Consider the following 23739-nt stretch of genomic DNA (forward strand, 5'->3'; position numbering starts at 1 on the left):
TTCCCTACATCGAGAAGTACAATTCGGACAACCTTTGGTGGCCTGATCAACATCTCTGTCACCGTCTACCCACAAACCCTAAATTGCTTAAAACATAAAAAAACCCAGGTGGATTCCAAAGTCAAAGGTCGGCAAGCAGAACAAGAGCGCCTACGAAGAACCGCTTTCAAGAAGTAATTAGCACTAATTCGTTTACCTTTCTTACTAATAGAGGCGCTGCAACGCTCAATCGAAGAATTCGCAACAATCGAGACACGAGCCCTCTCACAGTTGCTCTCCGCCTTGTTCGACGAAACCCTAACTCCGCCACAACCCTCAGATCCCATAAGCTTCGCCGGCACCACAACATCCACGAGACAAGACAACTCCACAGCATCCATCAGAACTTCGATAACCCTAAAACGGCGACATATCGACGGCAAAAGAAGCGATAAGTAGGCATCTCTGCAACTAGAAAGAGGGTTTCCTTTCGAAAGCCGATCGAGCTAAGGGAAGCTGGTTATGGTTGCTAATCGGGAGAAATTCGTGGGAAAACTGGAGGGAAAGTTGGAGCAAGAGTGGGAAAATTTAAGGGGTTTGGATCGCAGAAAACGCATGTTGCGGCTGTGGAGATCGTGGGATTTTTCTAGGGCAAGAAAATGAAGGAAAATGAAGAGTATATATAGTTTTCGGGAAATAACATGGTGTGTTCGGAGATAAGCCACCAGCTGTGGGATGTTCCAGTGAGGTCGTCTGTACCAAAAGGTCATCAAATGCCTCTTCGTTGTCGGTGAGTTGACTGACGTGGCGAAGTCTTAGTCGTTAGATTTCGAGACGGACGATCCAGAGCGTTCGATGTAGAAGGATCTCAATGATAGAAATTTGTATGAAATTCCAGAAATGCCACTGGGGGGTTCAGGTGTTGAGCGTGTCGGAAGCAGACACCCGAGTATTGTTTTACCGAAATGCCCCTTATCCGAAATAACGCCTTTAGATCTTGCGTCAAATCTAATGTTGCCATAAATATCCGAATCTTCCCATCACAAATATTTTCTAAAAAAAATAACAAAAATGAAAATATTTTTTTTTTAAATGAAAATATTTTTTAACAGGGACAGATTAAATTCCTTATCCTAAAAAATGCAGATTTATAAAATTACTCCATAAAAATCTTCCACTATGATAATCATATCTACTTTGGTCCCGACAACATATTGTCGCCGATACGTAAAGGTTAAACCGATTCTAATGGACAAATTTATCGAACGACAGAAATTTGCGTATCATAATTAATTTGGAAAATTATCTCTCCAATATTCTTATAAATCAATAAATGCGCATATTGCTCGAAAGGAGAATGGGCTTAGATGGTAATTGGGCCGCGAATTATCGCCCTAAAATCATAACTATTTAAATTACATGCAATGGTTTGTATTTGTAATTTAATATTCATCTTATTGGAACTACAATTGATCCACGATATAAACATAATGTCTAGTGTAATTATTATGCATTAGATATAATGAGAGTAACTTGGCGATAAATAAAAATTATAAATTATCTACTAAAAATAATAAAATATGACATATTCAAATATATGAGTAATGTGTACGGGACGAATATTATTTTTTCATTGATGTTGATGACATTGACCGGTCCAAGCAGAACCTCACAAAATCAAGATGATTTCAAAGTTTTTGTAATATAAATTAATCCAATGTATTGAATCAAGACCCTTAGATATTTATGTCATAAGCAAAAATATAAAGGGAAAGGAAACTAACATTTGGTTGATCAAAGTCAAATCCCGGCCAGGCCCTCACCCTTCGCACGTGCCGCGCGAGCGTGCGTGCGTTCGTTCTCTTGCTTCTTCTTTCCCGCCCCCAAAAGGGGAATATTACTCAAATAACCCACTTGGGTCGCAGCAATTTCAGTGTACACCACCGAAAAAAAAAAAAATTTGCGACCTTATTACGACTAATATATAACTAATATACAACTTATTACGACTAATAAACTATTCTTATTTTAGTTGTATATTAGTTATATATTAGTCGTAATAAGGTCGCAAATTTTTTTTTTTTTCGGTGGTGTACCCTGAAATTGCTGCGACCACTTTATTAGGGTTAAAACCCCCCAAGTCGTTTCTCTCTCTAGGGTTCCGTCTCAGTTGAGCAATCTCTCTCTACCGTTCGGCGTGCTCTGTTTAAAGTGGTGATCAGAGGAGACTAACCGGAGAACCCTCAGTGTTCCGTCGCCGGAAAACTTGTCTCTTCCGGTGCCGAACTCATTTGTGCCGTTCGTTGTTTCGATTGTGGTCCTGGAACTGGAAGCTCCCATTAAGATCCGTGGTATTAGTGATGAACGAATCTGAGCATGATCTCGTACCTTTAAGCCTTTTTCTTGCTGATTATTCTCGATTTTCTCTTGAAACTTTTTGAATTGGAGGGTACATTTTAGCTCTGTCGATGTGTTTGATTGATGAGTTTGGAAGAATTCGTGAGGATGGGAAAAGTTAAGACCAGAATTGGCAAGAATGAGTCTTGGCTGGTGACAGTGGAGCCGAACTCATGAAACTATCTTATTCCACTGGAAAGGCTGGAGCCGTCGAGTATGGGACGGTGGATTGCTGAATCACTCTTTGAGAAGACAGCCATATAACTCCGGATTCCCTGTTCCATGCTATTCCTGTCTTTGCCTCCCTTTCTCTTACAGAGTGAAAAGGAACGAGTCATGAGTTAGGGTTTGGTTTTTTCAATGGGACTTGCACTGAGTTAAACACTGTGGTGTCGTATTGGACATCAACGAAAGCTCATTGTTGTGAGAGGTAGGTGTTTCTGCCGTTTGCCCATTACTGATCTTACATTATGCCATATAATACCTCATATGTAAGGAAACCATAGTATTAATGATGTTTCAGAACCCAGTGATCTTACAAGAACCAGAAAAAAACAAATAAACCCCTAAAAAGCTTTCACTGTGTATGTTGCCCTTCACATCTGATCATTGCCTGAATTCTCCCATTTGTTGACACGATTGCTTATGAACTGATCTGTCCCGTTGAACACAATGTTCTCTTGTGTCCAGTGTGGCTCGAAATAAGCCGGTCCCTGTATTGGTACCGAGCCATACTGAACCTCTTGGTCAATGCAGATCCCGGGAAAGAAGTTGTAGCCATTGCAGCATCTTAACATCATCAGGGCTTTAACTGGATCTACAGTCACTTGATCATGGGGATTCGAAAAGGGCAAGCCGACATGTCCGAGAGTAGACCAAGGAACCACCGGTTGCTGCTCCAAGACACTGACAAACCTCTGGGCCTTGTCGATATTCTCATCGATATTGCCCAGAATTCTACAGAGCTCCTCTTGAGAACACCCTCTGAGCTTCTCGTCCCATGTACAGTATTTGATCTTTGGAGGAGTCTTCTTCTCCATGTTCTTGGATCTTTCCGACAAGACATCATGTATTTGGCAAGATTTCCTGCAGCTGTTCGGACCGGTGTCTATGTACTTGTTGATGATTGCCCGGACGCTGTTCTTGTCCGCCGGCCACGTCTCGGGCTCTGCCTCGGCCGCCGTCCTGTCGGGGCCGGAGATGAGGAGACATGTCTCTACACCGCAGAGAGTGGAGAACTCATCGGCTTTCTTCAAGAGGCATGCCTTTCTCTTCTTGTATGTCGTTACCCTTTTCTTCTCGTTTGCTATTCTCTCCATTTTCAGCATCTTCCTACCCATCCTTCCCGGAAGAAGAAGAAGAAGAAAACTCGGAAAATTTCGATGAATGTGATTTTATCATAAGAAGCGAAATATAGTTTCGATGAATGTGAACACATATGGTGTTCTTACCATGTATGTATCCTCTCCTTAATTAATGGCAAAAAATCTGATATTATTTCCATATTAAATCAATTTACAATAAATTTTGAGAATATTCTTTAAAGTGCGGGCTTTCCCCTCCATTTGTCACCAATTAATCAGGCCACGAATCTTGGTCATATACATATATACACATATATATATATATATACCCTCCTTAAAAAATGGAGAAAAAAAATGATATTATTTCCATATTGAATTAATTTAAATTAAGGCTTGAGAAGATTCCTTCAAAACAGTCTTTCCCCTGAATTTGTCATCAATTAATCAGGCTATGAATCTTGGTCATACTATGACTATATATATATATATATATATATATCACATGTGGGAGATATACAATTATATATATAACATATATGAATCCTGGTCACAGAACACCAACATCACATGGCACAATCATCTGTAAGCATGGTTTGTACACTTAGATCACTATTACTTTGGAGTGGATCCACATTGATTAACTAATTAATTAATCAAATTAAAAGTTGGTTAATTAGTAATATATACATGCAGGGAATGAGGAATTAATTAATGATGAAATTCAGACACCGTGGATAGGAACTGAAGCTGTCGGAGAAGAGGGCTGAGAGTCTCCATGAGCTTCTCGCAAGGGTGATTGTGAATCCCTTCGTAAGTTGTCACCACAATGCTCGGGTCTTTTACCAATCTCTGCACTTGCTTCTTCACGTTGCATGTGTGGTACGTGCATCTATAATAACTCCTGTATTTATATATACATATATATATATATATATATATATTTCATGTATAATTTGATTATCAATATATGAGGTTTTATATCCTTTAATTAAACCTTAATTAATTCCCATAATTTTCTTCACGTTTTTTTTTTGGAAAATATTATGTCATGTATATATCTATGTGATTATTACAAATTCACATTACTTAGCAGCTAAACTAAATTTATTTTATTAATTTGCTACACGCACACACAACATAATGAACTTTTTTTTTCTTTTAATTCTACAAATATATGACGAAAAAAATTGTGTCAAATTTATATATAGTTTCAGCCTCTTCTATATTTCCATCGTCCTTCTTATAACCCATCTATCTATAGTTTCATGCATGTGATTCATTCGAGTCTCTCTCTCTACACACACACACATATATATATATATAAGTGTATATGTATGTGTAAAGATACCTGGGATGAACATTATTCTTGACAGATTTCTGGCCATATTTTCGCCATCTATAACCATCGTCAAGAACATCGTCGACACTCCTCGTATGAAACGCGATCCTCGGCGTCGCTGCCGACCTCTTCCCTTTCCCTTTGTTAATCTTCACACCCTCTCCTCTGCCTCCGCCTCCTCCATTATCCGGCAAGTTCTCCGGTGAGAAAGAAGAAGACGCCCCGGCAGTTTCTCCGGAAAACGAAGCCGTCATCAATAAGGGCGGCGACGACGACATGAATGGGTTGTCTAGGGCTAACATTGGGTCTCCACCTTCCATAACCTGTACGTAAATATGCTCTGTGACTGTGTATATGTATATGTGTATGTATATGCGAAAGAGACGGAGAAAACTACAAAAAATGTAGAATTTGTAGGGGAGCTGAAGAGGAAGGAATATATATATATATATGGAGAGGGTCTCTAAGCCAACTACGTTTCACCTAACTTTCTGTTCAACTGCCTTATTTCCCTTTTAATTCCTTGTGCCATTAGACTTTTATTTACCCCCACAAAATTCATCTCTCCTTTTTCTCACAAATTTTCTCCATATATACCAAAAATGTTTTCAATGGACATTGGATCTGTAAAAAAAAATATATCTCGGTGTGTATATGTATGTATGTATGTGTACATATATATCTTGGAAATTAAATATATCTTTATTATATTTTGTTTATAGTAATAATAATAAATAACATAATAATTTCTTATGCAAAATTTATCCAATGTATCTCACAAACATTTTTTGTATACGTAAATGTAAATAAATTTATAGTCAAATGTCTGGTTGATAGTTCTTGCCATTGCCTTGCCTGTAATCCAAGGGAATGTATGTTTACGAATGCTAAACTCATTGCATTTGGTAGAACGGAATCATCAGTAATAAACTATTTTCACCAAATATCATGTAAGATCAGTATGTAATGTATATATGCGAAACATATATATATATATATATATATATATATATATATGTAATTTATATGTTCTCTACGTTATTTAGAAGGTATATAGTAATACTTCAATAAGAATTATTATCCTAATGGTGTATGCATGTACTTGTGGATATTGTTAACTGAACGGAGTTAGACGATCTTACATTCAACTTTTATCTACGTTAGCAATAATCCGTATCGTATGATGTCACTAATTATACGATTAATCATACCACATATTTTTGCAATATTATTGTTAATTAAGAGAGTCCACTTAATCTATTCAAAGCGAGTAATACGTAATTAGTGAGTCTTGATTATATTAACCTCTCGTGCGTGAATGGTTATTTAATCTTGAAACTGATTAGTGGCTTGATGATGGGTAAACGGCTAATCGACTTTTGTTTCAAATGATTTTTTGGTGGGGTAGTTTGGAATCTCCTTTCATCGCCCTTCACGTATTACCCATCCAAAAGGCAAAAGGTATTATTATTTAACCCTTTTGTTAAAACCCATGCACGTGGAAGCTTCCGACCAACCTATAATTGTGTTTATATATATATATATATATATATATATATATATATATTAATTGCATATGGATCCTTACACATAGGTTACTCTTCATACATTCACATAGTATATATGCGGACCTCACTCTACATATATTTGTCGGATATACATACTCTCATTCCTTCTAGTCTATACATATATATATATATATACGTATTAATATTATTATGGCTCACCCAAGATATGTACACATGCATTCTATATCATATTTTTTTAGGATATGGTCATACATATCGCAAATGTTATATCTTGATATTAAACAAGATATAGCATATGCATTACGGATACACATGTATCGGACCAATAGTGAACAATAACAAAATCACACGTTATTGCGTTAGAAGAAATTTTAGAGTCCAATTCGAATATCACTGCAGAGAAAGGTTAATCCTTTTAACTCTCTTAGAATGTAACTTTATAAAATAGATTACAATCAAATCAAAATTTGACAAATGAAAGCAGATGACATCCTTATACAAAATACGGAGCAATGATTTAGAACAGAACCTGTCCTAATCTTCAGCTTCGTTACAAAATTGTGTTCAGCTCTTTCTCGATGCGAGCCATACCCTCTTCCCTTCGACAACAAACTTCCCGCTTCTCTCCATCTGCAATAACCAGAGGAAAAAAAACAGTACACGACAGTAAAAAAATCGGTTATACTGCAAGTTTCTATACGTAAAAGGGTGAAAAAATGAAAAACAATTTACTGCAGTGAATCCAAACATAAATACATGACTCTGGGTAAGCTTAGAATATACATTACCTTGCGTTTCAAGTAAGCGATAGCATCTTTTCTAGAAGAAAACTCTGAAAGAATCGCTGGTGCATGTTCGTCTATAAGAGATTTAAGTTGTTTAAGCTTCACAGACCCACCAGGTTCCTGCAAGTAATACCGAGTCTATATAAAGAATATGCGTTAATCTTAATGAATAACTAATAGTATAGATAACGATCACTCACCTTGCGAAGGAGCCGTTTGCACAGGCTCTTTAGCTTGATTTTTGGCTCAATGGAATTCTCTAAACCAAAGGCATCATCATGCTTCCGTTTCGCCACAGAGTTTTCAATAACAGAGTTGTCCTCTTCCTCTTCCTCTCCCTCTTCCTCTTCCTCTTCCTCTTCTTCATCTTCACTGCTATCTAACGATGTCTTCTTCCCCTGGAAACGGACACCCGCTATTTTCTTCGGAAGGCCTTTGATACCCAGACCCTGTTTTCCTGCTGTGGATTTATCCTGCAGAAAAATAATGGGTGAAAAAAAAAACATCAGCCTAACCTATTGTCTGACAACTGTTTGCAAGGAAAGGAATAGATAAGAAAGACTCATACCTGGACCAAATTGTAAAGATTCTCTTGATCCTCCTCACAGAACATCTTCCTCTCACCTGAGCATTTAACTTCTCCATTCTTTGATTTCTTTCTGGCAGATGCAGCTCCTAGAAGACCACCTGAGACAAACCCATACCTATATCCCCACCAGTCCTGAGATGGCTCTTCGATTTGCTGTTCTGTTCGGTTACAAAGATACAAATGTTATCAACTGTGCAGTGGTAAACATAAACAGAGATGAGGGTATCCAAACTTCAATAGATGTTACCTTCAACGGTAACATCTTGGCTCTCAGTTACCACTTCAATCTCTATCGAAACTGCAACATCAGGAATAGTAGGAGATGGCTCCTCGGTACGCTTAACCTATAATGGAACCAACCATCAGTGCTTATTAAGCAGTGCTGAAGGGTTCAGAATAACCCAAGTAGAATCCGGATATAAGAGGACTAAGTATCACACTATTAATATGGATTTAAGAAAAGCTATAGCATGCAGAAGGACATGACATAGCGTACAGAAAACCAACGTTCACAAAAGAGACCAACAGAATGTCGATGTCATCAATGGTACCGAAAAACCAAGACTATCATGAACTGGTATCACTAACTGGAATCTGAACTTACCAGTATACCTTCCAAATCGGTTGAAGAGTAGGAATGGACAAGCTTTCCCTTCTCTCTCCGCTTATATCTAAACCAAGAAAAAAAAAACCTCAATCGCCAAGCAATCATGGATCTAATAGAGAGAAGAAAAGAAAAAACATATCTAACAACCTTCCTTGTGGGCGAGTAACTTTTGCAACGGGCTTGGACTTAACAGGCTCGTCGTCACTTTCAGCTTCCTTCTCTGCAGCTGTTGGGAGCCAAAGAAAAAAAATCTTCGAGACTTGCTTGCAATGTCATAAAACAAGAAATAAAAGAGCTAAAAGAAGTAGCTTTGTCTTTACCATCAGCATTGGTAGTCGCTGCTTGCTGCAAAATTAACAGAAATAGAAAGAAGTCCATCTGTTGTTAGGATCAACAGTGTGCGAGATGGGAAAATTTGAAAATTGAGAAGAAACCACAGCGTACCACTTTCAATTTCTTGAGAATGTTATCAAACTGAGTTGTATCAAACGCCCAGGGATTTGGCTTGTCCACACCAACACCTGCTCTCAATTTCAGACTTCAGAGCTCAGAATTACAAGAAAAGCTGAAATGTATATGGATAACTAAACCACCATATAACATGCATACAAACAAGGAACCCACACACCCAAGTGGCCTCGTTTCAACTTTCTCACCTGAATCCTATGGCTCGGATCTGATGAATTGAAAAGTTTACCGGTACATATTTGCAATCATATACGCATATACATACGAAAGTTTACAAGTGTACCAATAACTAAATGCGCCATACATGAATCAAAGTTTATATATATGTGCCCAAAGTAGCAGACTTGATTTCTCTTCTTAATCTTACAACTAAAACAACATCATTCGAAGACTCCGATCCAGCGCCAGTATAACGCTAGCAAACTATACGCTTATACGCATAGGTCTCAAGTAGCTCCAGTTTAGTTTCCTTCGTCTCAAAACCACAATTGACCCACCAAATTCAAACATCCCATCCGGACATTCAAATTCATATAACCCGTATATATATTCGAACAATTGCAGAAATCCAGATAGAAGTACATGGGCCAAGAAGCTTCACTCCAATTTTACAAAAAGAAAAAGGAAGTCTCCTTCTAGTTACCTAATTTCATTTCAAATGTCAAATGGAAGGACGAAAATTTACATAACAACTGCTAGAAAACTAATCAACACAGTGATCGAGATTGATATATATATAGAGAGAGATAAGAAACCAACCAGTAGTGTCCTGCTTGTTTTTCACTCTAACGTAACCTTTGATCCCTTGTTTATCCTTCCCCAGACCTTCTCCTTCTTCCCAACCCTAAAATCATCATCCGACAGATCTGCATAACCTATACATACACAAAAACACGCCGAGATCGTGCGGAAAAGTACTTACCATCTGTTTCATCAGCCGGAAAGCAGCGGATTCCCTCTGGATTCCGACATATAGAACCGGAGCTTCTGGAGCGGCCATCTTCTCTTCTGATTTTCCAACGAATCGCGTCGCCGACGATCCGCCGACGGTGCTTTGAAACTCAGAGCGGTTGGGAAGAAGAGAGAAGACGGAAGAGAAAGAGGGAACGAAGCTAAAACAAGAAAAACCTAAAGCGGCAGAGAGAAATTATTCTCTGTTTCTCGGCCTTGTGGAGTTAGGTGGAGATCTTATTTTCAACGGTGGAGATTCATTCGTAGCTTGATGGGTTGGATTTCTTGGTTCTCTTCAAAAATAAACTGGGCTTTGTACCGGTGAAGAAATAGCCCATGTGATATTCACATACATATATTATTTCGTATAAATTTTATAAAATATGTAATGCTCTCACCAAAATTTGTATATATATTTTTGGAGTTAAGTTTAGAATCAGAATTTTAATAATTTTTGTTAGTTGTTTCGTAATATTTGTCATCTACAATTAGTGTATAATATACCAATTACCAAAAGCATAATTGAAACTTTGGAAATAAATGGACCAATAAAAGATGAATCAAATAAACAAAACATGGGCCGTGCCAGAAAGCCCAGAACTATAAAATAACCCAACCGACAAATTAACTGGAATATATCCCCTATTAGCCCCCAAAGAATTACAAAATTGGAATTATGACCCCAACTAATTATAAACTTTACAGAACCGGCGCGGAACTTTTCCCGGCTTGGTCCAAGGCGTCCAGAATCTCCGCGCGGCTCCTCACAATCCTATGGAATACTTCCCTTATCTGCTGCTGCAGCGGAACAAGCTCCTCATCCATTCTCCGGCATATCTCCGCCATCTCCGCTACCATTTCCTCTGGCGCCTCCGCCGGAAACTGAAACCCTTCGGCGAACTCCATCAGAGAGTGACCCAATTTCTCCATCCTCGTCATCTCCTCCATTAGCCCTGCAGATCCTTTCTTCTCCTTCTTCTTCCACTCGTCCCCGATCTTTTCATGGATCAAGATCATGCTCTGTGCCCAGTTTAGGTGCTTCGGCACCGGCAAATGGCTCATGAGCCCGTTCCTCTCCTGGCATGGGACCGCCGCCGTCAAAACCCACATCACGAGCACAGTCACCGTGCTCATTATGAAAACCGGCTGCGACAGCCCCGACGATTCGTTGCCCCGCGGTTCGCCGTCATAGCGTGGATCTGCTTCGCCGCCGACCAGGTCCGACCCACCGCCCACGACGACGACCGGAGTTGACCCACGGCGGCTCCTCCGCCTTTGTTCGCCGCCGCCGCTGTTCTCCTTGTCCTCGAGGCTTATCGCGGTGATGAGATTCGCCAAAGCGCGCTTCGCTCTCCTTACGTTGCCATCTCCGAGCGGTCGCTGCTCCAAGGCGGAGACGGCGATCTCGGCGAGTCTCTGGTAGTGTCTGACGGCGTCGATGCCGTTGACGACGGCGGTGCAGATGTCGAGGGACTTAACCGATCGATCCAGCATCTCAGGAACCAACCTGTCCAAAGGCGGTTTAAAAATCTGGGTCGGGTCACGACCCATGAGCAGAATTGCTTTGAACTCGGCCTCGCAACAGAGGAAGACATCCATGAGCTTCCGAAGCCACGACACGGACAGAATCTGCTCCGGCGCCGCCATGTTGGCCTCGTCCGCCGACAGAGGCGGAGGAGGAGGAGACAAGAGCTCGGAGAACCGGTCGGCGATGTGTCTCTGGAAAATCTCGAGATCTTCTTGATCTTGTTCGTTGTTGACGTCGACGACTTGATTCCGGCGAATGCTGATCCGACCAAGGAACGAGCCCTGGTTATCCTGCGCGGGTCTCATGTTTTTTTTTTTTCCGCCGGTGAGAATCTTTTCTGCTTCTTCTTCAGAACGGATCCGTCAATAATGGTGAAATGACGTGATTATGTGAATGAAAATAAGAGGAGGAGGAAGATTGGGAAGGTTTGGAAATGGCGGATTTATATACAGAGACGAAGAATTTGTGGTGCGCATGTCTTCTCGGGAGCATGAGACCCGTTCCTGGTTCGTGCTACGTTGTGTTTTCCTTTTATTATTAATTTCCCATTTTATCCCTGCTCTTGTGTTATTATTGTTACAATTATGGTAATCTTACATGGCAGATGCCACTGTGCTTATAGGCACTGAAATTATTATTTTCATTCATAATTAGATGCCTAATGCTAATAAGAAACCGATATGAAGTTCCTATTTTCATTTTCAGAAACCCGATCATATATATATATTATGTAAATTGATTGTTTTCCCGTAAACAAAATTATAGAATCATAAGTATATTATTAATACCCTCTCTAAATACCATATAACTATTTTAATTAAAAATTCCGAAATGGGCCTTACCGAAAATTAAAATGGGCTTTATGGACTGTAGTATTCGGTAGTAATTGATGGGTTTTTACCCGTAATTCCCTTTTCGCCTCTATCATAGTTGGGCCGTTCAGCCCACCATCATACGATCCCTAACTGCATGCCGTTTTTCTCTTAGTTCAGCGTCTCATCATATCGACTGCTCACCGTTTAGTGATACTGTTTTGTAATGCCGTGTCGTTCAGCGAAACTTGCTCTACTTTTTTTTTCCTCTTCCCAGAGTATACATTACTTTTTTTTTTTTGGTAAACGGTAAACTTATAAATTACTTTTTATACACAGATGAATATTCTTCCGATAATAATTTGTTTTACCAAAAGTATAATTTAAATAAGAAATATGTATTTTGAAATTACTCTCCTTCCATAACACATTTTTTTTCCCAATATTTCTCTATTATGACAATGATAGCTACCAAGAGATCAACCGAGATTATATATTGAGCCCTATTTTGAAGTATAGAAAATGGTATTTTCCATCTCAATCAATCATGAGACTGATCCAATGGGGAGAGATATCATATGGGGTTTCTTTCATGATTTTTTATAATGTATAGTTTTAAATTACATATTGTGCGATAACCAAGCAAGCTTTTGAGTTTTACCATATTAGAACTTCTTTCTAGCAAAATATTATATTTTAACAATTGTGATAAGAATTTCTATAAGAGGAAACAAGGGTCCATACGAATGATTCATCCAGAGAGAGAGAGAGAGAGAGAGATAGAGAGAGAGAGAGATAGAGAGAGAGGGGTAATAATCAAGATACGTTTATCACTACTACGAGAACCATGCGGAACATGTTATTGTCATTCGAATATCCTTAAGCATTCCTAAACTGGTTTTAAAAACGCTTAGAGTATTTGTTTATTAATTATAAATCTTAATTATAGAGAGAGAACGTGACTGTATATATAAACAGAAACACTTAATAATTATGGTAGAGAGAGATATCTCAATCTATTTGATTATTGTCAGCTCAACCAACGATGTCCTTGAAAGGCAAATTCTTATGTTAGTGAACATAGTTGCTTAATTAGCACCACTAATCACCTCATTTATATAAATCTCTTTTGACAAACATCGCCTTCGTTTTTTTCCCCTTTTTTAAAATTTAAAAAAAAAATTAAGCTTGTGTGGGCCCCCACTGTCATTCCATTGCTCCTCCTTAAAGCTAAGCACATAATGATTTCAATGATAGAAAATCACAATTGGGGTTATTAATTTATTATTACACATCATTAATCATAAGGGGGGGGGAGCAGAACGATGATTAATGATATGTGTGTATATATATATATATATTGTCAAACATTAATTCTAATATGACCGAATCACGATCACCGGCCGTAAGATGATTTGTACGTACTGTATGATAATATTGGGTTCGTCTCAATTACTCTGAGGGAGATTAAAATATAATCAAATATATAATTCTAAAACTCACATTTTAGCATATTTTATTGTTTGGAATTTACAATTATTCTTAAGAAGAAGAAGAAAAGAGCTCGGAAGCATAAACGTTTGCGATGCATAGAAGCAAAAGTCACATTTACATGCGATCATATTCACATCAATGTTCGGTAGTTGATTTGCGCCAATCCAACGGCCCCACTTCGTCCTCATATTCATATACGTACGTCGCATTTTCGCCATATCACACACACACACACATATATATATACACACACATATATACATATATATTTATATGTATGTATGTGCATAAATGTGCATGGCCACACTAACTATGTATATCCCTTTAACCTCAAGGATTAAAGCAGACCTATATTGGGTGTCGATTCGTACTCAGAGACGTGCTTATATATGTGTACGATACATTGGGTACGTCGATCAATACCTCATGAATATTAGCATCAATTACAAACCGATTAAATTTTGTTTCATGGATATATCTAAACCTTTTTTTTATTCATAGTTTGGATTCATATGATACATGAATTAGATTTGATTTGGCGTTATTAGGATCTTTTTTTTTTTGTTACCCTTTTAGATCTTATTTTATTTCATCGTACATGAAACGAACAATTGTTTCGAGATCAATATTCTTTTTTACGACTGTGAAGTTCATTTACAAGTTGCTCTCCTGATAGGCTTTCATCATATGGATAGTTCCGGTATACGATGAAATGACATCCTCAATATCACAAAATATACATTATATAAATTTATATACGTGTGTTTATATATATGTATATTTGCATATGTACGTATTCGCAACCGTGTATATATACGTACGTGCACACCGACAAACATGTATAAATACCTTGAGCAACAATTCTCCGGTCCTCATGTTAGTTATGTAGTCAGGATACTATTTTAGGACATATTAAAAGAGCGTCTAGATGATGACGTATCCTTTTTTAGCATCTCAAAGCAACGGATTGTGTGTGTGCGTGTACATATATACATACATACATATATGTAGTTTATAGGTATTAAGCGAGAATTCTAAAGCAAGCGATTTCATTTCTCGATATGTCTCCTAACTAAATGGAAGACTAATACTTGCAGTTATTATCATTATATATTTGAAAAAGCTTCATATTTTTGGACGTACAATAACCAATAGAGAAAGAAGAAAATGTTGACTTCTCCTTTGTAATAATAATTTCAGTTTGAAAACTTTTTATGTTTCTTTCAATGCACACTAGTCACATAGAATAAACATGTTTTTATATATGTTCTATGCTCCTATTCAAACATTTACTGATCTCTTTGTTTAGTTACTGCCAGACAAAAGAATCCTTGATGATGGGTTTACTCCGATTTTGTCAATTGTTACTTTGTCACATTTTCTTGCCTTCGTATAACACAATATGTACTTCATAGAATTCATTAGTATTTGATTAAAAAAACATGGGTTGATTCCTATAAGATAGCCATAGTTTATTAACGATGGCCTAGTGGTGAGATAACATGCAAAGTATACTCTTATCCTGGATTCAAACCCAAGCGTGGGGATGAACATTCACCTGGGTTTTTCCGATCTTCTGGGAGACGTAGTCGGGCCAAATGTCTGGTGAACTTCCGGATTATCCAAAAAAAAAAATATCACAAATGAACCCTAACAATTGTGTGTGTATATATATATGTGTGTGTATGAGTTTTTTTGTAACGCATGGGCATGGGTACAATTTTTTCATAATTAAGAATAAAATATGGGTTTTAATTCCGGTTCAATTACTGTACAAGATTCAGTAATTTAATTAATATATCAGTTTCTGAAATCATACCCCCGCATATACGTGTAGTGTAGAGAGAGAGAATATGAGGAACAACCGGCAAAGCTTCTGCAGGAGAAAGAAGGGTCCGTAAACAAAATGTTAACAAAGTGCTAACGTGATACTACAGTTACTACTAACCAATATATATATATATATATATATATATAAATAAACTTTCTACGTACATTATAATAATAATAATAAAACACAACATGAAACACGAACCGATGAGATGTCGTTTTAGGGTTAGATCAAGGAAGAAATATCTCGGGCCCCACCCGTGGAGCCGACCGCGGGTTTCGTTTTGTCGGCCCATTTGATCCCGCCTTTATACTTCTCCGCTCTCCAGGTACATTAACTCCACCAAAAAAAAAACCCAAACAACACAAGAACCCTAATAAAGAGGGATTCTATTCTCACTGATTAAGATATTAATTATTGTGAATAATTAGTTAATTACTTAATTAGGTTACTTAATTGATTACAAAAAAATGGGTCATCACTCTTGCTGCAACCAGCAGAAGGTGAAGAGAGGGCTGTGGTCTCCGGAGGAAGATGAGAAGCTCATTAGGTATATCACTACTCATGGCTATGGGTGTTGGAGTGAAGTCCCTGAGAAAGCAGGTCCTTGAATCTTTCATCTCTCTGTCTGATTATCAATGTCTATGTGTGTGTGTGTGTATATATATATATATATATATACATACAACCACATGTATATGCATGCATGTGTTTTTGTTTAGTTTGAAGTTTTCTCGATTTAGGGCTCCAAAGATGCGGAAAGAGTTGCAGGTTGAGATGGATTAATTATCTGCGACCCGACATAAGAAGAGGGAGGTTCACTCCCGAGGAAGAGAAGCTGATCATTAGCCTTCATGGAGTTGTGGGGAACAGGTTCATTTTCATTACCCTAATTAACGATCATACACATACATACATACATACATATATACACATCACGCATGCCGACGTGTGAATTAGCATCTGAAAAAGATGATTTTCATGGATTAATTTCTTGTATTATATATAGTACATGGTTATGAAAAAGAATATATATAGACACTAAAAATTCATCTACGGTAAATGATGCACACTCGCATGTAAAAGTGTTTTATGTCTTAATTTTCCATCCTTTCTAAGTAACAATCTTAAAATATATATATATATATACGCACTTTACTAAAAAACAATCTTAAAATATATATAGACTCCTATAGGATCTTGACGTGTATTTTCATTCACCTCCTGTCTATATTTGTCTACTTGTTCCTCCTACTAGTAGTAGTGCACTTCAAGATACTTTTTTTCTTTCTTTCTTAGCATTTTCAAAACGCGATTACATATATATATATATATATATATATATATATAAATATGCATCTATATAAGAATATATGATTCTCATTTTTTATTTTGAATGATTGTAATCAATACATTGTTTCAAATCATCACTCATACAAAATGTTATTTTTAGGTGGGCTCACATTGCAACCCATTTGCCTGGAAGAACTGATAACGAGATTAAAAACTATTGGAATTCATGGATCAAGAAAAAGATACGAAAGCCGCATCATCATCATCATCATGTTCCTCAGTCATCCATCGCGGTCACAAACACGATCTCCACTACCTCCTCTCCTGCTACCGTTGCTGTCACGACCGCGGCCACGACGACATCGAGTGTAGACTACCTACATTTCGGCGATTTCATGAAATCTCGCGATCTTCTAAACCCGGGAAACAATCAAGAAGTTATGACCGTAAAAACATCACATCATCATCAAGAAACCATATTCTCTCATCCTCAACCCCCTCTCTTCACGGTGGACGCAACGCTCCCGATCCTAGAAGGTATGTTCTCTATCACTAACAATGAAAAGAACTCGGATCACGAAACACGAGGAGGAAAAGGAGCCGAGGATCGAGGAGTTACCTCCAACGATATATGGAATCTCAATCAACCTCATCAAGAACAGTTCCAAGTTCCGACAATAACACCAAACCACTTCAATGATCCATCGTTATGCAACTCAAGCTACAACATACCGGCGGCTTTGGTAGAGGGCAATGTGGATAATATTGTCCCGTCGACCGGTAACAATAGCAATGTTCAAGATGGGGATTTGACGGTGTTCGAATGCCTGAAAAGGCAAGAACTGATGAGCTACGATGTTCAGTGGATAGATCATTCTTCGCAACAATGTCCGAACTTTCTATTTTGGGACAACCTTAACATCAACGTGGAAGGATCTTCTTCTCTTCTTGGGGACACGGATCACTCCGTGCTGTCTTCGTCCTTTCCTTCGTCGTTTTAAGTTAACGTCTATTTCCATGATAGAGAAACACAGTATATATCATCCATCTTTCTTTCTAATTGTTTCCTTTATTTCATTTTGGAGTTTGGTTTTGGGTTTTTTTTTTTGGTGATGAAGAGTGTTGAGATTTTTTTTCAGGAGGAAATGTTTGTGAATATGTACTTAACTCCTGTTATTGATGTAACGGGATTTTCCTTGTTTTTCTTTTTGGGGTTTGCCGAAAAAAATAATATCGATGGTGATGTAATAAAAGGGAAAAAAAATATAGGGAGCAAGCAAGGTTGATGATGAAGGTGAAGTTCATTAATACGGCGTCGTATTCCATGCATTTGTTATTTCGTTGGTGTGTTGGATAATAATAATAATAATAATAATAATAATAATATACGTAGAAACGGTCTATGATTCATGAATCAAATAACGCGAATAATATATGATTAAGCTTGACGTGGGCCAAAATAAAAAAAAAATAAAGTTATGGTTGGGCCTATTACTAGGCCCACTGTAGTAATCCCAAACCACTAAATAAACTTGCTATAAGAACCGACGCTTCTCTAAAATTAGGGTTTCTCTCCGGTTTTGCGATAAGATTAGCCAAGAGAAGCTCACAGGAGCCTGCACGTCTCCGTCGCCTCCTCTAGCGATCTCGCAGCAACCATGGTAAATGTCTCCTCTGCTCTTCTGTTTGCATATGGCATTCTCCTTGGATTTGGGGAAAATTCGATAGAAAATTCGAGTTCGGTGTTTCTTACTCTCTGCCTCGTGCCTTTTCTCGTACTTCCAGATTATTTCAGAGAAGAACCGGCGCGAGATCTCCAAATACCTCTTCAAAGGTACCGCATTCTGTTAGGATCTTCTTCGCTTTGATACTTATTTGTCTACCTACGTATATGCATATTCTGAACTGCTGTTTATGTCCTATTATTGCACATTAGTTGTGTGATCAGTCAGATTACGCGATTTCAGTGTATATGTATTCTATCTATGTGTGCACACGCAAATTAGATGCGGCTATCAAGTTGGTTTAGTTATCAAGGACAATGCCGTTCGTGATTCAGTATAATGACTTGTGCTTGTGGTTGATTTTGACAGAGGGTGTATTGTTTGCCAAGAAGGACTACAATTTGCAGCAACATCCCTTGGTCGAGGGTGTTCCGAATCTTCAGGTGATAAAGTTGATGCAGAGTTTCAAGTCCAAGGAATATGTGCGTGAGACTTTCGCATGGATGCACTACTACTGGTACCTCACCAACGAAGGCATTACCTTCCTCAGGACTTACCTCAATCTCCCATCTGAGATTGTTCCTGCCACCTTGAAGAAGCAGCAAAAACCGGCTGGCAGACCCATGGGTGCCCCCCCTGGTGACCGCCCCCGGTAATTATCTGCTCCCTCTTGAATTGTTATCCGGATTTCTGTTTTCGATGCACAAAAGATTCTAGTGCATACTACCCTTTGTTTGCATCTTAGTTGGGGACTCGGGGGTCTAAAAGTTTACTGCTTTTGCTTTCTAGTAAAAGTTTGTCCCCGCCTTAACTCATGAGATGTCTGTATATTCCTCTTCAGAAGGAGCTTATCTTCCTTTATGAGTTTGCTCTGCTGAAATGCATGTTGCCTAGTTAATTGCAGAATATAAATGGGTTGACGATATGGATTTTATCTCTTTAATTTCTTTTTCAGTGGTCCGCCTCGCTTTGAGGGTGAGAGGAGATTCGGCGACAGGGATGGTTACCGTGGAGGTCCCAGGTCCGGCGGAGATTTCGGTGACAAGGGTGGAGCTCCTGCTGACTACCAACCTTCTTTCAGGGTAATGTCTATCTTCCTTATCTTCCGCCAACTTAACATCGCATGTTTTTTCTAGGGCTCTTGAGTTGTTACGGATTAACATTTCTATGTAATAATACTAAGTTCCGTTAGTTCGGTCAGTATATTACTTGGGTTGAAAGTTGTCTCTTATCTCTGGATTTCTATGCATTGCCTCTCCTCTATGACCATCTGTCCTTTATGAAACGAGTTTCGTGTTTGCAGCGACATAAACATCGGCCTTAACAGTTCTTGATTCATGTTTTACCTTATCAGTATATATAAAATTAACCTTCGTGTCTGAATCTTTTGGATGAATAAAATGCAGGGACCGGGAGCTAGGCCAGGATTCGGCCGTGGAGCTGGTGGCTATGGTGCTGGTCCGGCCACAGGATCTGGTCTTCCTTGAAGAACAAAAAAAAAACAATACCCTTTTTTTTGTCTCAAGTTATTAATTGCAGCTCTGTAGTAGCAGTTCAATTCTCATTGTTTTTGACTATAGTTTGATTGATATTGGATTTTGTTGAAATCATCTTCTTCTTTGATCTCATAAAGTTTACCACTTTTGAATTTATGAGAATATTAGCTGTTAAAATAATGTTAATACTGTCATTAACTTCATGTTTTCAACGAAAAAGTTAGAACTTTTTAAATTGCTTTAATTTTCGGGTATATGTGCGGACTGCGGATATATACGCCCATTATATTAATTTAATAATTTTGTAATTGGTGTAGATATTTGTTGTATTGCCCCATTTGGATTTTAGGTACCGTAAAAAATGTGCGTTTAGCTACAATAGCCTTTAGGCCTAACAAAGCCTCTGTTTCTACTGGAGTGTTCATTGGTGCTCTTTCCGTTTTTCTTCCGCCCGTGGGAGCGAGCGACTGTTGCGAGATTCTATTTTGTCCATTTCGGTGGCGATGGAGAATTCAGACGGCGAAGAAGTTTCCGACATGACTACGATCTCTCAGCATGTTTTCTCCGTCGACGGCGACTCGGAACCTGCCTTCTCAGTCTCTATCATCGAGGTATTGATCTCAATCTCTTGAGTTTCTCGTCACCGGAACTATGGCGACTGATCTCGAATTCATCGACGCATTCGCTGTCTCTTTGTCCTGTTTTATCGTTTGTAGAACATGAAGGAAGAATACGGGCTGTTTGTTTGGCCGTGTAGCATTATCCTCGCGGAGTATGTTTGGCAGCAGAGATCGCGATTTCAGGGTTCTAGTGTTCTCGAGGTAGAGACTCAGAATTGAGATTAGCGATTCGCACAAAGCTTATCGAATACATCAAATTGCTAAGAATCACAGTACTTTGCATGTTTCAAACCCTCAAGATCACTGGTGATTTTTGCTGTTGGTTTGCTTCTTAACAACGTCATTAGTTGTATTTTTTTTCCTGTGTCTGAGCTAATGTGTATACATCAGACATGATATATGTCCTCTTAGTTGACCTTACTATTTGATTAGAAAAATATAATGTTCGTATTTGTTGTAATCCGATAATGCTATTGATGTTGATGCAAATTTTGGTGGTGGGTTTGCAGCTTGGTGCTGGCACTTCCTTGCCTGGCTTAATAGCCGCAAAGGTTGGGGCAAATGTCACGCTGACCGATGACTCGAGCAGACCAGAGGTGAATTACGTTTGTATGTTGGGAAGTTTCCGTGTTTTGGTTCAAGAATTGTGATTCCAATGGTTATTCTGTCTATACATTTGCAGGTTCTGGAGAATATGAGAAGAGTGTGTAAGCTGAATGACCTGAACTGCAATGTAAACTCTTCTCATCTTTCTACTTTACCACACCTGTATTATTAGTTATTGGACTCGTCAGCTGAGATCGTTATTTGTCTGTGCACTAACTGTGATGTACCTTTGAGATATGACCGGCTTGTCTAAGAGTGTGTAATGGGATCAATTCTCTTTGCCATTTTCTTTGTCTCCCGTCTCATTCCTTATCTGAAACTTCTGAAAGTAAGCTTTTTATCAATTAATTGAGTATAATTTGCAGATTATGGGTCTGACGTGGGGAATCTGGGATGCACCGATATTTGACTTGCGTCCAGGCATTATACTAGGGGCTGATGTGTTGTATGATTCAAGCGGTAAATTCATTATCTTCTCTTAGCTTCTATCGTGTTTATTATCATTAGCATGGGTCAATTGTGAATTGAACCTATGTTCTGTGTAGCATTTGATGATCTCTTTGCTACCGTGGCATTTCTGCTCCACAGTTCTCCAGATTCAGTTTTCATCACCACCTATCACAATAGGAGGTATGAACTTCTTGTTCTTTCATCATCGTGGCAGTGTAGTGCCTATGCTATACTGGCGATACCTGCTATCTCATTTGTCTTTGCTTTTCATGGGAGCAATTCGCAGTGGGCATCATCTTATCGAGTTCCTGATGGTTAAATGGGGCCTAAAGTGCGTTAAACTTCTAGATGGCTTCTCGTTCTTGCCACCTCACAAGTTATCCGCACTTGGCGGAAACATTCAGTTGGCAGAAATCGTATCAGGTTCTAAATCAGATGCTTAGGGCCTGATCAAACATGTTGATGGAACAGTAGTAAACCACTCGTCTGAGGTATATATAACATTCATTCTTTTATAAGATAATCCCTAGTCCTGTACTTTAGACGTGATCAAGCATGAATATACAGGGGAATATGGCTAGAATTCTCATTATACTACACCCACCTTCTCTTTGAATACTATCTAGTCATTTTTGTTTGTGCTCTGGCTTTTGCTGCGTCTTCCCATCTACATTCACTTGCATACGCATGTGACAATGCAACTCTCTTGTGGTATTTTGAATCCATCGTTCATATTCAAATGTTTAGTTGTGGTATTCTTGGTTAGGTCCGTATCAAGATTCAAATATTTATTTCTTCTCTCTCTACATGCCACAGTAAGAAAAGAGACAAAGACGGCATTATTACAGTCACAAAGGGGCCATACGGGACAAAGACAAGACACACACCGAAGACACCACCACCATAATATCACCTTGAAATCGCAGCACTCAGTGTTTTGGTCGTCTCAGGTATATTTAATCATTTATTATTCAGTCAACTTCCTCCATATTGGGCTCCTCATTCCCTTCTTCCTTCAACGCAGCAGGCATCTCAACATCATCGTCGCCACCGGTCTCTTTGAGCCTTGAGGTAGAGAGTAATTTTGGTTCCTCTTCCCAGGGGGTCACCGTTCACATCCCTAGTGACAGTGAAAGAACCATCGGCTTGAGACTCCCAGACATACTGAGTAAAACCCCACACCGAGCTGACCGATCATGCTTACGTCTGCTCCTACTTGTATTGCCTCCATGAACTCCTTCGTTCCCGACCTTGCGATCGTTCCCAAATTGTTGACCAGATCTATTATATAACGCAGAAGCAAAAGCCATCCCGTCAAAAAAAGAAAAGAAAGAAAACGAATGAAAGCTACGATCTTTGGGATATGAAACAGTAAAATCCTGTCGATGATGGACAAGGTGTTGTTGGTTTTGTCGGGGAGAAGCCGGATGAAGAGATCGAGCTTGCTTCTGTATGTTAAGCTCTCGAATCGGATTTTGGCCAAAGCCTGCGATATACCCAATGACCTCCAGCCCCATTTCAGAAGAAATACACGAACATCAGAGGAGTTGCTGGTGAGTTCACGGAGGAAGATCTCTCTGTTGCTGATTGATCTCTGCTTGGAATGCGAATGTCTCCTTCTCAACACCCGCCATTGCTGCACCTTTCGAGCTCTTCTTCCCCTTTATTTTTTTCAATTGGATGCCTCAGATTAAGACCTCAGATGGGCTTCGATTACTGGAGAATTCTTGAGTGTGTGTGTGTGTGTGTGTTTGTTCGTTAGGTGAGGAGAAGGATCAGTAAATTTACTGTGGGGTTAATATTGGCAATTAAGGGAGAATTTCGGAAAATCGTACACTTGCTTCTGAAAATATCATCTCTAGAGTTTGATGTCTCGTTATTTAAATTAACGTTACAATTTAAAACATATGCTAAATGTATAAAATACAGTGAAAAAT

At 38.7% G+C, this 23739-nt stretch overlaps 8 protein-coding genes across 12 annotated transcripts in view; 3 read left to right on the forward strand and 5 right to left on the reverse strand.

The window, feature by feature from the left end:
• Positions 1–651, reverse strand: part of LOC104817764 — a 4366-nt gene extending 3715 nt beyond the window's left edge. Inside the window, exon 1 of one of the 2 annotated variants that reach the window (XM_010547075.2) lies at positions 197–651. In XM_010547075.2, the coding sequence (XP_010545377.1) occupies positions 197–380 (184 nt within the window). In that variant the 5' untranslated portion in view covers positions 381–651. The remainder of the gene's footprint in view (positions 1–196) is intronic. The other variant, XM_010547067.1, reaches the window with a different exon arrangement.
• A 2161-nt stretch (positions 652–2812) lies between these two features.
• LOC104817774 (agamous-like MADS-box protein AGL82) lies at positions 2813–3892 on the reverse strand. The gene has a single exon (XM_010547088.1). The coding sequence runs from the start codon at positions 3714–3716 to the stop codon at positions 2973–2975; it is 744 nt and encodes a 247-aa protein (XP_010545390.1). The 5' UTR covers positions 3717–3892; the 3' UTR covers positions 2813–2972.
• Positions 3893–4232: 340 nt separating this feature from the next.
• LOC104817782 (probable WRKY transcription factor 43) lies at positions 4233–5417 on the reverse strand. Of its 2 annotated transcripts, none has more exons than XM_010547109.1 (2): positions 5029–5417; positions 4233–4569 (listed from the first exon to the last, which is right to left on the reverse strand). In XM_010547109.1, exons 1-2 carry the CDS (start codon positions 5337–5339, stop codon positions 4389–4391), a joined length of 492 nt encoding a protein of 163 aa, XP_010545411.1. In that variant the 5' UTR covers positions 5340–5417; the 3' UTR covers positions 4233–4388. The 2 variants fall into 2 exon arrangements, with proteins under 2 accessions (XP_010545411.1, XP_010545404.1); XM_010547102.1 differs by having other exon boundaries at positions 4233–4581.
• A 1521-nt stretch (positions 5418–6938) lies between these two features.
• On the reverse strand, positions 6939–10099 carry LOC104817794 (G patch domain-containing protein 4). Its single transcript, XM_010547119.2, has 11 exons — positions 9920–10099; positions 9757–9841; positions 8974–9050; positions 8850–8874; positions 8677–8755; positions 8527–8593; positions 8170–8266; positions 7902–8080; positions 7534–7806; positions 7337–7453; positions 6939–7178 (listed from the first exon to the last, which is right to left on the reverse strand). Exons 1-11 carry the CDS (start codon positions 9995–9997, stop codon positions 7113–7115), a joined length of 1143 nt encoding a protein of 380 aa, XP_010545421.1. The 5' UTR covers positions 9998–10099; the 3' UTR covers positions 6939–7112.
• A 386-nt stretch (positions 10100–10485) lies between these two features.
• On the reverse strand, positions 10486–12156 carry LOC104817804. The gene is given in 3 exon segments (XM_010547130.2): positions 10486–11129; positions 11132–11172; positions 11174–12156. Coding segments are annotated over 3 exon segments (1131 nt in total). The 5' UTR covers positions 11782–12156; the 3' UTR covers positions 10486–10647.
• A 3828-nt stretch (positions 12157–15984) lies between these two features.
• LOC104817814 (transcription factor MYB46-like) lies at positions 15985–18165 on the forward strand. Its single transcript, XM_010547142.1, has 3 exons — positions 15985–16216; positions 16357–16486; positions 17067–18165. The coding sequence occupies exons 1-3, from the start codon at positions 16084–16086 to the stop codon at positions 17905–17907; spliced, it is 1104 nt and encodes a 367-aa protein (XP_010545444.1). The 5' UTR covers positions 15985–16083; the 3' UTR covers positions 17908–18165.
• A 314-nt stretch (positions 18166–18479) lies between these two features.
• Positions 18480–20240, forward strand: LOC104817822 (40S ribosomal protein S10-2-like). Its single transcript, XM_010547155.1, has 5 exons — positions 18480–18567; positions 18692–18740; positions 19000–19282; positions 19586–19712; positions 20037–20240. The coding sequence occupies exons 1-5, from the start codon at positions 18565–18567 to the stop codon at positions 20115–20117; spliced, it is 543 nt and encodes a 180-aa protein (XP_010545457.1). The 5' UTR covers positions 18480–18564; the 3' UTR covers positions 20118–20240.
• A 314-nt stretch (positions 20241–20554) lies between these two features.
• LOC104817830 (methyltransferase-like protein 23) lies at positions 20555–23671 on the forward strand. 3 transcript variants are annotated; one of them, XM_010547168.1, is made up of 9 exons: positions 20555–20737; positions 20843–20947; positions 21256–21342; positions 21429–21479; positions 21718–21811; positions 21898–21982; positions 22089–22293; positions 22619–22752; positions 22827–23671. In XM_010547168.1, exons 1-7 carry the CDS (start codon positions 20630–20632, stop codon positions 22243–22245), a joined length of 687 nt encoding a protein of 228 aa, XP_010545470.1. In that variant the 5' UTR covers positions 20555–20629; the 3' UTR covers positions 22246–22293; positions 22619–22752; positions 22827–23671. The 3 variants fall into 3 exon arrangements, with proteins under 3 accessions (XP_010545470.1, XP_010545479.1, XP_010545487.1); XM_010547177.1 differs by having other exon boundaries at positions 22830–23671; XM_010547185.1 differs by lacking the exons at positions 22619–22752; positions 22827–23671 and having other exon boundaries at positions 21941–21982; positions 22089–22202.
• The last annotated feature ends 68 nt before the right edge of the window (positions 23672–23739 follow it).

This window comes from Tarenaya hassleriana, unplaced genomic scaffold (assembly GCF_000463585.1).
Source record: "Tarenaya hassleriana unplaced genomic scaffold, ASM46358v1 Cleome1, whole genome shotgun sequence".
NCBI lineage: Eukaryota > Viridiplantae > Streptophyta > Magnoliopsida > Brassicales > Cleomaceae > Tarenaya > Tarenaya hassleriana.

Excerpts from the sequence above, each read along its gene's own strand:
- LOC104817822 (XM_010547155.1), top strand. Across the intron at positions 18,741-18,999 it reads CTCCAAATACCTCTTCAAAG|AGGGTGTATTGTTTGCCAAG; the intron begins GTACCGCATTCT and ends TGATTTTGACAG. Across the intron at positions 19,283-19,585 it reads CCCCCTGGTGACCGCCCCCG|TGGTCCGCCTCGCTTTGAGG; the intron begins GTAATTATCTGC and ends TTTCTTTTTCAG.
- LOC104817794 (XM_010547119.2), bottom strand. The coding sequence starts at position 9,997 with ATGGCCGCTCCAGAAGCTCCGGTTCTATATGTCGGAATCCAGAGGGAA. Across the intron at positions 8,756-8,849 it reads AGCGACTACCAATGCTGATG|CTGCAGAGAAGGAAGCTGAA; the intron begins GTAAAGACAAAG and ends GGCTCCCAACAG. Across the intron at positions 8,594-8,676 it reads GTTACTCGCCCACAAGGAAG|ATATAAGCGGAGAGAGAAGG; the intron begins GTTGTTAGATAT and ends TTCTTGGTTTAG.
- LOC104817830 (XM_010547168.1), top strand. The coding sequence starts at position 20,630 with ATGGAGAATTCAGACGGCGAAGAAGTTTCCGACATGACTACGATCTCT. Across the intron at positions 20,738-20,842 it reads TCTCAGTCTCTATCATCGAG|AACATGAAGGAAGAATACGG; the intron begins GTATTGATCTCA and ends TATCGTTTGTAG. Across the intron at positions 21,983-22,088 it reads ACCACCTATCACAATAGGAG|TGGGCATCATCTTATCGAGT; the intron begins GTATGAACTTCT and ends AGCAATTCGCAG.
- LOC104817782 (XM_010547102.1), bottom strand. The coding sequence starts at position 5,339 with ATGGAAGGTGGAGACCCAATGTTAGCCCTAGACAACCCATTCATGTCG. Across the intron at positions 4,582-5,028 it reads AAGAATAATGTTCATCCCAG|GAGTTATTATAGATGCACGT; the intron begins GTATCTTTACAC and ends ATATAAATACAG.
- LOC104817774 (XM_010547088.1), bottom strand. The coding sequence starts at position 3,716 with ATGGGTAGGAAGATGCTGAAAATGGAGAGAATAGCAAACGAGAAGAAA.
- LOC104817814 (XM_010547142.1), top strand. The coding sequence starts at position 16,084 with ATGGGTCATCACTCTTGCTGCAACCAGCAGAAGGTGAAGAGAGGGCTG. Across the intron at positions 16,217-16,356 it reads TGAAGTCCCTGAGAAAGCAG|GGCTCCAAAGATGCGGAAAG; the intron begins GTCCTTGAATCT and ends TTCTCGATTTAG. Across the intron at positions 16,487-17,066 it reads CATGGAGTTGTGGGGAACAG|GTGGGCTCACATTGCAACCC; the intron begins GTTCATTTTCAT and ends TGTTATTTTTAG.